At 35.9% G+C, this 15631-nt stretch overlaps 1 protein-coding gene across 3 annotated transcripts in view; it reads left to right on the top strand.

Moving 5' to 3' along the window:
- Positions 1 to 15631, top strand: part of PGM2L1 (phosphoglucomutase 2 like 1) — a 73139-nt gene that overhangs the window by 30832 nt on the left and 26676 nt on the right. For all 3 annotated transcript variants that reach the window (XR_011249166.1, XM_069553053.1, XM_069553054.1), the window contains exons 3-9: positions 2118 to 2224; positions 2951 to 3035; positions 5896 to 5979; positions 11898 to 12091; positions 13486 to 13675; positions 14224 to 14321; positions 15057 to 15237. Coding sequence is in view for 2 of the 3 variants with exons in the window: in XM_069553053.1 (XP_069409154.1) it covers positions 2118 to 2224; positions 2951 to 3035; positions 5896 to 5979; positions 11898 to 12091; positions 13486 to 13675; positions 14224 to 14321; positions 15057 to 15237 (939 nt within the window). In the remaining variant the exon portion in view is untranslated. The remainder of the gene's footprint in view (positions 1 to 2117; positions 2225 to 2950; positions 3036 to 5895; positions 5980 to 11897; positions 12092 to 13485; positions 13676 to 14223; positions 14322 to 15056; positions 15238 to 15631) is intronic.

The following is a 15631-nucleotide window of genomic DNA, read 5'->3' as shown; positions in this document are numbered from 1 at the left end:
ATTATTATATGTGTACTTTTATCACTGTTTTTTGCTTTATAAATTAGGTTTAAAAAAAATAGTAAAAAAGCTTTATATCCAGCAAGATACTTACAAATGAAAAATGTTATATAAATTCTGACCTTTGGTCTTACACAAGACTCATCTTAGAGGTCATGTATGTATCTTTAGGGTTACAGACTGACGTTCTGGTTATTTTGGTTGCCATCATCAACTTCTTGACAGTATTACTTTGCATTTCAAACCAGGAAATGGTTATTGACATTTTCATTTAATACAAAGAAGCAGACTTAGATAGAAGGCGATCTGTTTTGGCATGTGGCCACTGATAAAGGTGAACCAGAGTATTTGGAAATTTTAGTTGAAAATATTTCCCTTTAACATGGCTTTCCATATAATTTGAGAGTTAAGGCAGTGTTGATATGATTCCATTTGTTTTATTTCTCCCCATTTTTATGCAGTTTATTCTAGAAACAATTGTCTTTCCAGTGAATCATCTTTAACTGTTTCAGGGAGCTCCACTTTGGAGGCCAAAATACATTTAGCATATACTAAAAATAGTCCTAAACTATAGAATTGCTCAATAGATATGATTCTAATCAATACTGGCAAACAATAGATCTTATTCTGAGGAAATTCTTTAAACTCAATGGCTAATGCAGGGGTTTGGGAACAAATAATGACAAGATGACTGAATAGTAGGATGCTTGCTAGCTCCTGTCCCCATCCCCTTTCTTTTCCTCGTTCAGAAAAGCTTCAGTTAGATCTTTCTGATATGTTGGGATTCCTCATAAGATTTCATTTTGACTAAAGATTCCTTGATTTTACAAAAAGGAGTGGAGGAGGTGTTTGAAAATCAGTTTCTACAGAAGTGCAGATTTTTACAGGAGCTGAGATTCCAATATGTGAAGTAGAAAAGCCAGATTGAATCTGGTTCTTAAACTCTTAGCTTTTTTTCAGAACCTAGGTATAGTGGGATAAGATAAGATGGATTTTTACACCAAAGTATGAGATTCTGTGAGATTTTAGGATAGCATCATCATTAGAAATAAATAAGTTGGTCAGTTTGGGCTGTAATACATGCGTGAGTGCACGTGCACACACAGACACACTCACTCATAAGGAGTAGGTTGGGAAGAATAATTATACTTGAAAGAACTGTGAAAGAAGTTCCCAGTTCCCAGAAGTCACTGGGACCTTATTTGATACTGGCATCGTAGTTACGTGGCAGTGCCTGCCATATCGTAGGTCTTCATTAAATTAGTATAACATTGTGAATGAATGGCCTTGGGCAAGTCATTAAATGGAGCTTCAATCTTATTTTGTCTCCTTTCTTTTGGAAGAGATGTTGAACAACAGAGACAAAAATAAAACTGGTACCTGCATTTCTTTCTTTTGGGGTTATTGTGAGGATTAAATGTGGCAACATTTTAAAAGTGTTAGTTTTGTATAGTTGAAAGTGTTTATTAAAGTTAGCAAATCATTCATAAAATAGTTAAATGGCTTTGGCTTATTGTGGTATTTTCAATATTAAATACTTTATTCTACTTTTTGTCTCCTTTGGTGCAAATTTTCCTTGTTTATAAGATTTTCTTTGTGATTTTAAAACTAAGGAATGGGATCAGCCATCTTAAGAAATATTCTAATGAAGGTTTATATTGCTGATTTAAAATGTTTATGTCATAAATAGATCAACTCTTATGGTTAGCTTCAATCTTATGATTTAGTAAGACCTAAAATGGTCAAACTTCCATTCTCTAGAGCCTTAATGCAAACAGCAATTTCTTTTGGTTCTTCTAACAGTTTTTCTTTTTTAGCCTACTGACTTTCACGTCCCATCATTTTTTACCTAATGTTTTATGCATTGTATTATATTTAACAGTTTATTGATATTTCTGTGTATCAAATGTGTCCAAAACTTCAGGGAACGGGTGTTTGTCATCTCACATTTGAGGACTGAAATTTGTTGCTCTCATGTTGGTGAACACGGGCAAAATGAGGAGGCCAGTTCCCTGGGAGCCAATTAGCTGCACACCACACATAAAAAGCATAGACTTTAAGTCACTGAAAATGCAGGCATTACTCAGGAATTAATCTTTTCTGTTTATCTGCTTCAGGGGATGTACAAATACCTTGAGAGATGTTTCTCAGACTTCAAGCAAAGAGGCTTTGTAGTTGGGTATGACACACGGGGTCAAGTAACTAGCAGCTGCAGCAGCCAGAGGTACAGTATTAATTGTTTCAGAGATTAGACTGGATTGGAGTAAAATCTGAAAAAAATTTTACGCCCAGTAATAAGAGTTCTGAAACAGGAAACTGTCCAAAAAATGTGATCACATGCTAGTGTTTATTTAGAGCTGAAACATCAGCATTTCAAAGATAACCTTTGCTTTTTACAGAAAAGAGTAAATTTTTAAATGTTTAAAGTTAGTATTTAGAATGACATCATAGATTATCTTATGATTTTATTATTTTGGCAAAGGCACTGGGTAGCAATATTATGTAAGTTGTATTCTCTTACTATAATCCCATTTTATTAGATTCGGCATATTTTCACACATAGATAATCATGATCTAGTGATACTTTTTTTAGGGGGTAAAAAGGTATATTGTGTTTGTCAAAGTCTCTGGTTTCACTTTCTTCCATGTTTTTTGCCTTTTGCAAAAGGAAAATTTTATTTCTTGGTAAAATAGCCACCAAAAGCTGAATCAGGAAAAAGGAGAAAATTAAAATGTCAATTCTCTTCCCTGTTAAAGTTCCTTTTAAAAAATCTTGTTTATTAACAATTTAAAGTTGAAGCATGAAGCTTAAATAACTAGTGATTATAAGAATTGGTTGGATTAGATTGCTGTATGTTCAGAACAATTGTAATGCATTTATTTTGTGGGAGGTTGGTTTTTTTAAGTATGGTAAACTAAGGACCAAGTGAAATCTCTGTCCCTTTTTCAGGCTTGCTAAGCTAACTGCTGCAGTCTTACTGGCCAAAGATGTTCCTGTGTATCTTTTTTCAAGATATGTTCCTACACCTTTCGTAGTAAGTGTGTTATATCATTGATCATACAGATTGCTGCTCTTGAAAAAGTATTTCTTAAATCAAACAGGGTTCAAATCTTTGTCATGCATAAAGTTCTGTATTAAATGATACGAAGGACCTAAAGAAAACAAATATTGCTCTGACTTTATTTTCATTCAACACATATGTGTTGAACCACATAAGAATTTGATCTATAACAAGTTGATAAGTCTAGAGTCATGGTGGGATATTTTAATATTCTTCTTTCAGAAACTGATTTATCAAGCAGGCAAAATTACTATAAAACACTCACTTGAGTGTTCTATTTCTTCTTTAAAAATTCAAGAGTGTGAACAGTGCTTGCTTCTTGTCATATAACTTAACAATGAGTGTGCGTCTTTTCTATGCCTTGGTGAATTATCAAATTCCCTTCTAAGTCTGGGTCAACTTTCCACATTTTATCTTTTGCACATTCAGTGTCATAAAATGTTTTCGAGAATTTCCATTTTTGCCAGTATCACTTACTCTAGGACAGCCTCATAGTTTTCATCACAAACACATCCTTAACTTATATCCATACATTCACCTTCACTAAGCTGATCTGATTGCCTGTCTGGAGTCTCTTGAATGACAGCAGTGTCAATGTTCCCAGCTATTTTTCTATAACTTCATTTATGATTGATTCATATGTCACTTCCACCATTATTACTTTTTGCTTCTTTGCTGCACTTTCATCTTTGTTGGCCATTTCCTAATTTCAGTCATTCAGTTTTGCAAAACTGTCACATGAGTTATCTCTGGGAGGTAAAGCAGCAACACAGCTACATGTTTTGCTATCTGTGCAATAGCTCACAGATGCACAGTGACCAACAGTGACGTGATCAGTTACTAATCATGATGGATCTCATATATACATAGTTGTTTCAGACTGAAGAGCCAGGAGCCAAGTTTTTACTTAATATAGTTACAGCATAGGCAGCTGAAATTTGAGCATGTTTTTAGGAGACTGGTATTATTTACTTAAACATGGTATCAGAAATTCATGTGTATTGGAACTTTGCAAAGCAAGGACTGTCTGGATTTTAAGAGCAGCAATGAAAACACTAAGTAGCAAAAAAAACTATGAGATTTAACTAAAGCTCTACTTCAAGGGAAATTTATAGTCTTGATGAATATATTAGGAAAAAAGTTTTAAGTAATGAACTAAGACTTTAGTATGTTAGGATAAAAACAGAATAAATCCAAATAAAATTTAAAAAATAATAATGATAAAGGAAAAATCAGCTAAATAGAGAATAACGAAAAGGAGGGTATCAACAAAAGCAGGAGTTGGCTTTCTGAAGAGACAAATAGTAAAATAGACCTTTTGGCAAGAGTACTGAAGAAAAAAAGAAAAAAGACAATCCCTGGTGGCTCAGATGGTAAAGAATCCTCCTGCAATGCAGGAGACCTGGGTTTGATCCCTGGGTTTGATCCCTGGGTTGGGAAGATCCCCTGGAGGAAGGCATGGCAACCCAGTCGAGTATTCTTGCCTGGAGAATCCCCATGGACAGAGGAGCCTGGTGGGCTACAGTCCATGGGGTCGCAAAGAGTTGGACATGACTGAGTGACTAAGAACAGATTAAGAAAACCACAATATTCTGAACGTGATGCAAATAAATGTGAAACTTAAGAGAACTGGCCAATTTTCTTGAATAATTAATACATCAAAACTGATAAGAAATAGAAAGCCTGAACAGACCTGTAGTCATTAAAGAAATTGAACTGATTTTTATTACTCTTCTTAAAATAAAAATGTCAGGTCTACGTGATTTTGTTGGCAAGTTTTACCAATTGTTAGATGATTAGATAATGTCTCCATAATCTGTTACTAGTGATTTATTGGCTGTATACAGAGTGGATCAAAGAATTGAAGGAATTTTTAAACAGTTAGCTCTAATGAATGACAGTAAGCAAGGAGGGCCCAGAAACGCTGAACTTTTTTGTAGGAGTCTGCCTCTGGGTTACCATTTCCATCTGTAACTGTGTGTTGGCCTTCCTCTCTTATTGCAAGTGGATCTGCTCTAACTGCTAGGGAAGTTGTTTTTGGCACTCTTTATCACCATGTCTTTGAGTCAGAGGAAATCTACTTGCAGCAAAAACATCTTGGAGAAGAATTGGGTCTTATGAGCCAGCCTCTGAGTTAAATCATCAAAGGAATAGGTTACTGTAGTCAGATCAGTGTCATATGCCCATTCCCCCATGGCCAAGAGGAGAGAAGTTGGATGTGATGGTAGAATGGAGGAACATCTTAGGCAAATAAATAATAACTGTGATGAAAAAGGGAAATTCAACCTGGCAATTAACTTTGGGAGAAATGGTAAATTCATTTTTATATGCCATAGAGGCCACAGAGTGTATGTAAAGATCTTCAAATCAAAAGGCAAGAGACCTATGTTCCACGCTTATATAATTCTTGCTTATGATTACATAATATTGAATAAACAATATATAGTGTGTAAAATATGATAGATTAGATTATTTCTAAATTTACTTCCAGGTATAATATTTTATGAGTAAATTCCCCTCTCATATCTCCAGAGTCTGGTGGAATATCTGGTATATAGTAGGTGTTTGTTAAATATTTGTTAAAGGAACAAAATAATTGTAAGACTAAGTTAAATGAGACTGGGGGGGAAAGCATTCAGTCTAACAGTTAGGTGGTTATTGATGACCTAATAGTTGGCTTTAGTTATATCCCACCTAGTGAACCTGGAGTTGATTATTAAGTTTTTAGGCTATTTATATCTTAATGTCTTTTCCAGTTATTTAATCAAAGTTATTCTTGTGTCAAATGTATGAGTAGCTAGGAAACAGAATTACAGTATTATTGCTTTTTTAGCCTTATGCAGTCCAGGAACTCAATGCAGTTGCAGGTGTGATGATCACGGCATCTCACAACCGCAAAGAAGACAATGGATACAAGGTAAACCTTGGATTCTTCATCTTTGGTTATTTCATAGTTCTTATTTTATTTAAATAATATGTGCTGAGTATATTTTCTACAGTGGGAAGCAGGGTTAGACATTAGAAGCAGGAAGATGAAAACACTGAGGCTGCCTCTCAGAGAATGGCTTCCCAGGTGGGTAAAGAGTCTGCCTGCAATGCAGGAGACACAGGAGATGTGGATTCGATTCCTGGGTCAGGAAGATCCCCTGGAGATGGGCAGGGCAACCCACTCCAGTGTTCTTGCCTGGAGAATCCCATGGACAGAGAAACCTGGCGGGCTACAGTCCATAGGGTCGCAAAGAGTCGGACACAATTCAAGCTACTGAGTACCACCACCACTCAAAGAATGTGTATCCTTACTGGCCCTTATTACATCTCAATATGTATTATTGTACTTTATATACTTTTGTACTATTATGAAAGTCTCTTCAGTGGTCTTTTTACTTCTGATATCTTACTGCCCTTGATTTCCCCAGCCCATCCCAAATCATCCTCTCTACCATTTCAGAGATAAAATCATTTTGTACCAAGAACTTGAAGAATGAGTGGTAGTTTGAAGGAAGAGAGCTGGAGGAATGGTACTTTGACCTCATTCTCCTCCTTTCCCTCCAGTCTTCTGCTGGGACTCCTTATTGGCCACAGGATCTGTTTGTATGTCAGGCTTCATGGCAGAAAGCAGGGTGGGGAAGGGTGAAGGGTGCTCAGAAGGGGCAAACAGAAGATACAGCAGTGTTGAACCAGCATTTGGGGCTCCTGGCTCATGAGTCTATAATTTAATATTTCTTTTTCTTGTTGTGTAGGGGGGGACTCCAGGCACACTAAACTCTGGTTTACTGGGGAAAAGAATATTTTATACTAATCTAAGATTTTGACCCTTTCCAGCTAAGTGGGGACTATTACCATTTACAGAAGCAGTGAAGAAGCCTAATTCATTAGTTTGGGACATAATTAAGTTTGAGGGATTTGTGGGTCAATCAAGCAGCAGCAACCTTTGGCCAGTTGAATATGCAGATCTGTTGTTCAGGGAGAAATTTGGGATCACTGTACATATTATGTTAGAGCATTTAAGAATATTTGGAAGTTCTTTATTTGGATGGGCAGCCCAGAGACAGTGTAGGTTAGAAAAAGAGGACAAGAATGGATCTCTAGGGAATATCAACTTCAAAAGAAGGGAGAAAGAAGAGGATCTGGAGATGGGACAAAGATAGGAAGAAACTGATGTTACAAAAACCGAAGGGGTAAGAGAGTTGCAAGGAGGGAGAGGTCAACTGTCAGAGAGTAAAGAACCCAGATCTGTTCTCTGATCATCAGACTCCTACATCCAGCTGACAACCTGATATCCATTGGGATGCCTAACATGTCTCAAAATTAGTATCTCCAGAACAGAGGCCTTGATTCTTCCACAACCTGCCATATATACACTCGAGTGTGTTCCTCCCCAAGTCTTAACCCATCTCTATAAATTCAAACTACCACCCACCCAAGCAAAAACCAAAATTCATTCATGATTACTCCCTTTCCTTCACTCCAGACATTTAATTTACTAACAGGTTCTACAGATTCTGCATCCAAAATCTATGTAGAATGTGTTTACTTCTGCCCATGTCTTCTCCCTCCACGGTTCTAAACCATTGTCTTTGCCTGAACAACATCGTCCTAGCTGGTCTCTTCCCTGCTTCCATTCCTCTTCCCTGCAGTCCATTTTCCACTAAGCAGCCAGAGGATCTTTTAAAATATAAACAGGTCATGTTAGCTTTCCTGCTAAATCCAATCTCCTTACCTTGGGGCTTATAGGATTCTGTCTCTTGCCTGCCTCTTCCACCTCATTCCACTCAGTCCTCTTCTGTGCTCACTGTGTCCTGGTCACACTGTAGCTTCTTTCCATTCTCCCAGTTCCTCCAGAGCCTCCAAAAGGCTCTGAGCCTTTTGTTTGTTCCTCTGCTTGGATTGCTCTTCCCCAAATCTTGCAGACTTGCTTATTTTCATCCTTAAGTTTCCTGCCCAGATGTTGCTTCCTTGGAAAGACCTTCCTTGGCCACCTTATCTGAAGTGGCTTCCCTCAATGATCTCTTCATTTTATTTATTTTCTTCACAGAACTTATCACTGTCTATAATTACCTGCTTTCTTTATAATGAATTATCTTGTTTGTTTATTGACTTGTTTGTTCAATCCTCCTCCCCCACTAATTCCCCAATATAAGCTCATGGGTGGTGGGACTTTGTTTTGATATTTACTGTTATTGAACATACTTGTCATAGAGTAGACCCTCAAAGATTTTTTTCTATATTATATATGTATTTTTTCTTATACTTTAAGAAATATAAGCACAAGGTAAAAAGTATAAAAGTTAAACATTATAAAAAGTTAAAACAATAAAGAGTATTTCTCCCACCCCTTGCCCTGAGCATCTCTTTTCAGAAGCAAATACTGTTTCTGGTTTTAGTTTCCTTCCAGAGGTAATCTATGCCTATGTAATCATATGTGTAGTATTGGTCAGTCCCTCTTTTTCCCCTCTTAAATGTCAGGGTATTATATATAGTGTTCTGCACCTTGTTTTTTTCACACAACAGTGTGAAACAGTCTCAGAGATCATCCTCTACATCAGTCGATCTATAAATAGGTTTGCCTCATTCATCTTTAAAAACCTATATGGATGAATCCTAATTTATTTAACCAGTCCTTGTTGATAAACATTTTATTTTGTTTCTAATCTGCTACTGCTTTCAAATAATGCTACAGTGAATGTTTTTCTACACACATCTTTGTTTGTATACACAAGTAGATTTATAGAGTCCTTATAGAATAGTGGTTAAGAGTGTTATCTTAACCACTTGGGACTTCCCTGGTGGCTCAGATGGTAAAGCGTCTGTCTACAATGCGGGAGACCCAGGTTTGATCCCTGGGTCAGGAAGATCCCCTGGAGAAGGAAATGGCAATCCACTCCAGTACTATTGCCTGGAAAATCCCATGGACAGAGGAGGCTGGTAGGCTACAGTCCATGGGGTCGCAAAGAGTCAGACATGACTGAGCGACTTCACTTTCACTTTTCACTTTCAAGAGTGTTATGGACTGGGTTTGAAACTTACCTCCACCACGCAGAAGCTTTGTAACCTAAGATAAATTACTTAATTTCTCTATGCTTTGGTTTCCCCAGCTGTAAACTGAGAGTAATAATAGAACCAGTATTTTAGGGCAAGAGTTATGATTAAGGGAGACAGTGCATGAAAAATGCTTGTATAGTATCTGGCTCTGATAAATACTCGATCAGTGTTACCTGTTGTTTTTATTCTTATTCTCGGTAGCTGCACTGTCCAATCTGATAGCCACCAGCCACCTATGATTACCCAACACTTAAAATATGACTAGTCTGATTGAGATGTGTTGTAAATGTAAAATACACACCAGATTTCGAAGACTTAATACAAAAAAGGCATGTGAAATATGTGGCTTGCATTGTGGCTCACGTTATATTCCTATGGCCCTGCTGAGTTATAGAATAAGTTTCTAGATGTGAAACTTCAGAGTCAAAGGATCTATGAAATAAAGGTTGTCATTCTCTATTCAAGGTGGTGGTTCCAGCTGCTACTCCCACCAGCAGTATAGGAGGGTCTTTACCCCACACCATCCATTATTGTTTGTCAGACCTTTTCATCTTTGCCAGTCAGATATGTGGAAATGTCATCTTGAATCTGTGCTTGTCTTGTGAGTGAGACTGAGCATCTTTTCATACATTTATAAGATATTTGTGTTCCCTTTCCTGAAAAGTCTATTAAAGGCTTTACTCATTTTTGTCTTCGGTAGTTGCTCTTTTCCTTGTAGATTTGTGAAAACTCCAAAGTAGCTCTTGGTCATCTGTCTTTCAGGTATTTCTCCCCATATTATTGTTTACCTTTTGACTATTTTTCTGTGAATGTTCTTATGGTATTTTTCTCCATCTGGAAAAATTATTTCGGCTTTTTTATTGGTATCATATTTCACTTGTACATTACTTTAGAGAGCTTCAGTATTTTTGTAATTTTTGAGTCTCTTTATTCAAGAACAGAATGTATCTTTCTATTCTTCCAAGACTACTTTTTAGACCCTTTAAGCGAAGTTGCTCAGTCGTGTCCGACTCTTTGCAACCTCATGGACTGTAGCCTACCACGCTCCTCCATCCATGGAATTTTCCAGGCAAGAGTACTGGAGTGGATTGCCATTTCCTTCTTTTAGACCCTTTAGTCACATTTTAAAGATTTTTCATCTTTCATATTTCCTTTTAAGTTTATTCCTGGGTATATTTTTTTGCACCGATTTCTCTGTTACTGTATCAGGGAGGGATGCTTTCTGCTACAGGTTCAGAAAACCCACAAAAGTGGTTAAAGTTGATAGGAGTTAATTTGTTTCACATAACAAAAAATCCAGAAGTATGTGGCAACTGGTATGGTTCTACAGCTCAATGTTGTTGGACCTAGCATCCCTGCAGTTTTGTTTTGGCCTTTTCTTCAAGTGCTCATTGTATAAGGGGTGCTGTACCTCTAGGCATCACATTCACATATAAGGTGAGAAGAAAGGCAGGGAGAAAGGCCAAGATTATTTTTCTCATGTTAAATAAATTTTCATGGAGAGCCTTCAGGGCTCATGAACAGGATCTTGTTGGCTGCTTGGAATGTGGGAGCATCCCTTCAACTGGATTTTTGGTTTTGTTTTTTAAATTTCTGCAGGAACCTCAGGAGTTTCACCAACTGGGAGCAATTCTTATGTTAATGTAGGCCTCAGATTTGAAATTTTTTAATCAGCCAGAACTTAAGAAGAGAGACATGCTACCTTATCATCTTTCAGTAATAGTGGACAGAACTTTTTCTAATCTTCATTTCCACTAAGAAGGACATCTCAGTTCCATTTTCCTGCTTTCCACCTGGGCATTACAATCAAGAACCAGATAAATGGCAAGTTGGCCTTCTCAAAGGCCAGTTGGCCACAGCATCAATGCACAGCTTTATCATTCAAGTTTATCATTCTTTCATTTTTTCCCACTGCCTGGAGTTTTCTCTTTCATTTTTGTGAACTAAGCTGTGCATTTTAGACAATACTTTTTCTACTTTAGCTTTTTGAGTCATCTAGTCTACCATATTGCTTGGCACAAAGTTTAGTACATAGTATATATTCAAGTATTTTTCTTTCCTTCATTCAAGATGTGGTAGAAGGGATTGATGTCAGATACATGGGAGAAGTTGGTATAGATGAGTCCCTTCTAACTTTGAGATCCTGTGAATTATAGAAATATATTTTCTGCTTTTTTTGTTAACTGTTCCTAATGTCTTGTTGATTTGGCTGCTTGACAGACTGACAACTTAATGAAATGTATTTTCATTAAATACTGAAAATACGTATACTGAAATGTGTATGGAATAATTAATATGTTTGTTGTCTTCCCTGGAATAGACTTTATTTGGTGTGACATAAATTCTAGTTTAATTTATAGCTGAAAAATAAATTCTTCTTTATCATATAACAGAACCACTTTATAATGCTAAAATTTTATAATATCAAGTTTTTTGCATGGTTTCTTAGATCTTCTTTAGTATATAATTATAGATCTAAGATTATGATTGGATGCTACGATATATGCATATTTTAACAATATCATAATGGTGCCCTGATTATATTTTACTTGTATTGTTATTAAAATGTACTTCTTCTAAATGAGAAAATAATACAGAATCATTTTGTTGAAAAGTCCCTTTGGAATCATTACCATCAATATCCTTAGGTATTTATTAAGTTAGTCCAGCATTGACATTGTCTACTTGACTAATTTGGTATGCTTCTTTGTAAAGTCAAATATCCCTACTGTAGCTAAGAAAACATATGGTCAACATTTCAAGTGCTTATAGCTGTGTTTACCTATCTTCTAGGTTTATTGGGAAAATGGTGCTCAGATCACATCTCCTCATGATAAAGAAATTTTAAAATGTATAGAAGAATGTGTGGAACCCTGGAATGGTTCTTGGAATGATAATTTAGTGGATACCAGCCCACTAAAGAGAGATCCTTTGCAGGACATTTGTAGAAGATACATGGATGATCTGAAAAAGATCTGTTTTTACAGGTATCCAAGGGGGAATGTAGGATAATATCACCTTAACATAAAATTAACAACAACAAAAAAAAAGGATAAAAATGTGTTGGCTATTCATTATATTAAAATTGTAGGTAAATAATACAGTTCATAGTAGTCAAAAAGTAGAAATAACCCAAATATTCAAATATTCATCAATAGATGAATGGCTAGAAATATATTCATAGTATATCCATACATTGAAATATTATTCAGCAGTAAAAAAGAAATACTGTTGCATACTACAACATGGATAAATTTTAAAAATAGGCTAAGTGAAGGAAGCCAGTCACAAAGGACCACATATTGTATGATTATATTGATATGAAATGTCTGCTGCTGCTGCTGCTGCTGCTGCTGCTGCTGCTACTAAGTCGCTTCATTCGTGTTCGACTCTGTGCAACCCCATAGACAGCAGCCCATCAGGCTCCCCCATCCCTGGGATTCTCCAGGCAAGAACACTGGAGTGGGTTGCCATTTCCTTTTCCAGTGCATGAAAGTGAAAAGTGAAAGTGAAATCGCTCAGTTGTGTCTGACTCTTAGTGACCCCATGGACTGCAGCCTACCAGGCTCCTCCGTCCATGGGATTTTCCAGGCAAGAGTACTGGAGTGGGGTGCCGTTGCCTTCTCCAATGAAATGTCTAGTGTAGACAAATCTATAGAAATAGAAACAGAAAGTATATTAGTGGTTGCCTATGTCTGGGAAAAATGGGAGGGTTAGGGTGTGGTGGCTCTGGGGTATGGAGTTTTTTGGAGGGTAATTAGAATTTTCTAAAATTGATTATGGTAATGGTTGAACAACTCTGTGAATATGGTGAAAACCACTGAATTGTGTACTTTAGAAGAATAAATTTATAGTATATTGATGGGTTTCCCTGGTGGTTCAGATGGTAAAGAATTCACCTGTAATGCAAGAGACCTGGGATCAATCTCTGGGTCAGGAAGATTCCCTGGAGAAGGGAATGGCTACCCACACCTGTATTCTTGCCTGGAGAATTCCATGGACAGAGGAGCCTGATAGACTACAGTCCACGGGGTCACAAAGAGTCAGACATGACTTAGCCACTAGCACTTTTAAACTACTTTTTAACTACTACTAATACCTCTTAATAAAGTTTTAAAAATTATAACTCAATATATATATTCACTGTATATAAGATAAGGAAATTTCCTCTAAAATTTGATGTTTCTATACAATTTCCATGTTTCTATAACTGTTCCATAAATAGCTAACACTGTTTTCAGAAAACATTATGGTTTATGGTTTGTTGAGTGTAGTTTTCCTATCCTGACAAAATAGATTTTAGCCTTTTCTTGAGATTATTTTAATTATACCACAAGTAATGAGTTTTATGACAGTGATTGAATGATATTTTCCTTTACAGGGAATTAAACTCAAAGACCACCTTGAAATTTGTACATACATCTTTTCATGGAGTCGGACATGACTATGTACAATTGGCTTTTCAAGTATTTGGTTTTAAGCCTCCAATTCCAGTACCAGAACAAAAAGATCCTGATCCAGACTTTTCTACTGTTAAATGCCCAAATCCTGAAGAAGGAGAATCTGTACTGGTATATTTTTTCTGTATTTAAATTATGGTTTAGTATATTAAAGTTTATCATGTGGATAGGACTCTGACAATTCAAAGATTACTTACAGGAGCAAAAACTACTTTAGCTTACATCTTTTAAATTATATTAGAGCCATATATTCTGTTTTGTTTGAAATCCCTATGGTGGATTTCCCTACTTCCTAGTCTTATTTTAAATTTAGCCAAACTAGATTAGCAGATGCAAACTATTACATATGGAATGGATAAACAACAAGGTCCTACTATATAGCACAGGGAACTATATTCAATATCCTGTGATAAACCATAGTGGAAAACAATGTGAAAAAGAATGAATATATATATGTGTACCTGAACCACTTTGCTGTACAGCAGATATCAACACAACCTTGTAAATCAACTATACTTCTACGAAATTAAGTTAAAAAAAGTTAGCCAAACTATATTCCTTCTGAAATTCATTATCACTAATATAGTGCCTACATTTAGGAATATGAACTTTGAATTTAACATCGTCAATGTAATTCAGCTTTTGGGTCACTATTTCAGGAACTTTCTTTGAGACTGGCAGAGAAAGAAAACGCCCGGATAGTGCTGGCTACAGATCCTGATGCAGACCGACTGGCAGTGGCAGAACTTCAGGAGAAGTAAGTAGAAACTGTTACTTGATTAAAATCTTAAACTTTGAAAAACAGTTTTTGATTTTAAGTCTTACAGGCTCATTGGAAATAAATTTAAAAAAATAAAAAGAAAAGAAATCTCCTGTAAGCCCACAATCCAGAGATAACCGCCTAGGTTGATATTTTGATGTTTCCTTCCTATGTTTTCTTCATTCAAATATTCAAGATATATTTGTTTTTTATAAAATTGTGATCATCCTGTATATATATATATATATATATATATATATATACTTTTGTGTCTTGATTATTTTCCACATAATACTGTACTATGAGCATTTTTCTCTATCTTTAAATATTGTTTAAAATATTAATTTTTAAACTAGTGTAGTATCTCAAAACATTGCTTTATGAATGTAATCATTTCCTAATCATGGTTCTTTGGGTTGTTGTGTATTTTTGCCATTATAATGTCATGACTAATGTCCTTACATAAAAAGGACACCATATTATAACCTTTTTCTCTTTAAGTAAGAAAATACAAGTAACAGTGTCATAGCTTTTCAAAGTACATTGCTGCCATTCCTACCCTAAGCTCACCCTGATCAGTTAGAAAAGTAATAGTAAATGTTTTCTCAAAAATCCCATACAGTAGTTTTTAGGTTTTCCTTTGTGAAGGATGGTAATTTGTAGGTCCTGGGGTCAAGAAGTTTTAATGAGAAGTTACAAAGATCTTGACTTGAATTTTCATTCTCTCTACAGTGGTGTTTGGAAAGTTTTCACAGGGAATGAGCTGGCCGCCTTGTTTGGGTGGTGGATGTTTGATTGCTGGAAGAAAAGCAAATCAAGAAATGCTGATGTGAAGAACATTTATATGTTAGCCACCACAGTCTCGTCCAAAATTTTAAAGGCAATTGCACTAAAAGAAGGATTTCACTTTGAGGTAAGAATAGGTAATATCTGTGTGCTCCTTTTCTAAACCTATTTCTGTAAGCTAAAGCCATCTCCCCACCAAAGTTGACTTCTATTGATTTCATTTCTAATTCCCTTTTTTTTTTTTTTTCAAATTCTATTAACACTTAACTAAAAGATTAAGTCCTTTTGATAGTTTGGAAACCTTGAGCCAAATTCATCCTGTATGTGAGTTTCTAAAACTAAGATAAACATTCTTACAAATTGCATTAATGCTCATTTTTCCATACAACAGTATCTGGCTTTCTTACCAAGAAAATCTGGCTCCCAGTGACCTCATAAATAACATAAACTCCACTCCAAAAAACTGTAGGTGTCATGACCACTTGTTTAGCCTCTTCAGGTTCAGTCTTAAGAAACTTTTA

The sequence above is a fragment of the Ovis canadensis genome, chromosome 15 (assembly GCF_042477335.2).
Source record: "Ovis canadensis isolate MfBH-ARS-UI-01 breed Bighorn chromosome 15, ARS-UI_OviCan_v2, whole genome shotgun sequence".
Classification (NCBI taxonomy): Eukaryota; Metazoa; Chordata; class Mammalia; order Artiodactyla; family Bovidae; genus Ovis; species Ovis canadensis.
The sequence above is the reverse complement of the archived record's forward strand: the minus strand, read 5'-3'. Positions and strand labels throughout refer to the sequence as shown.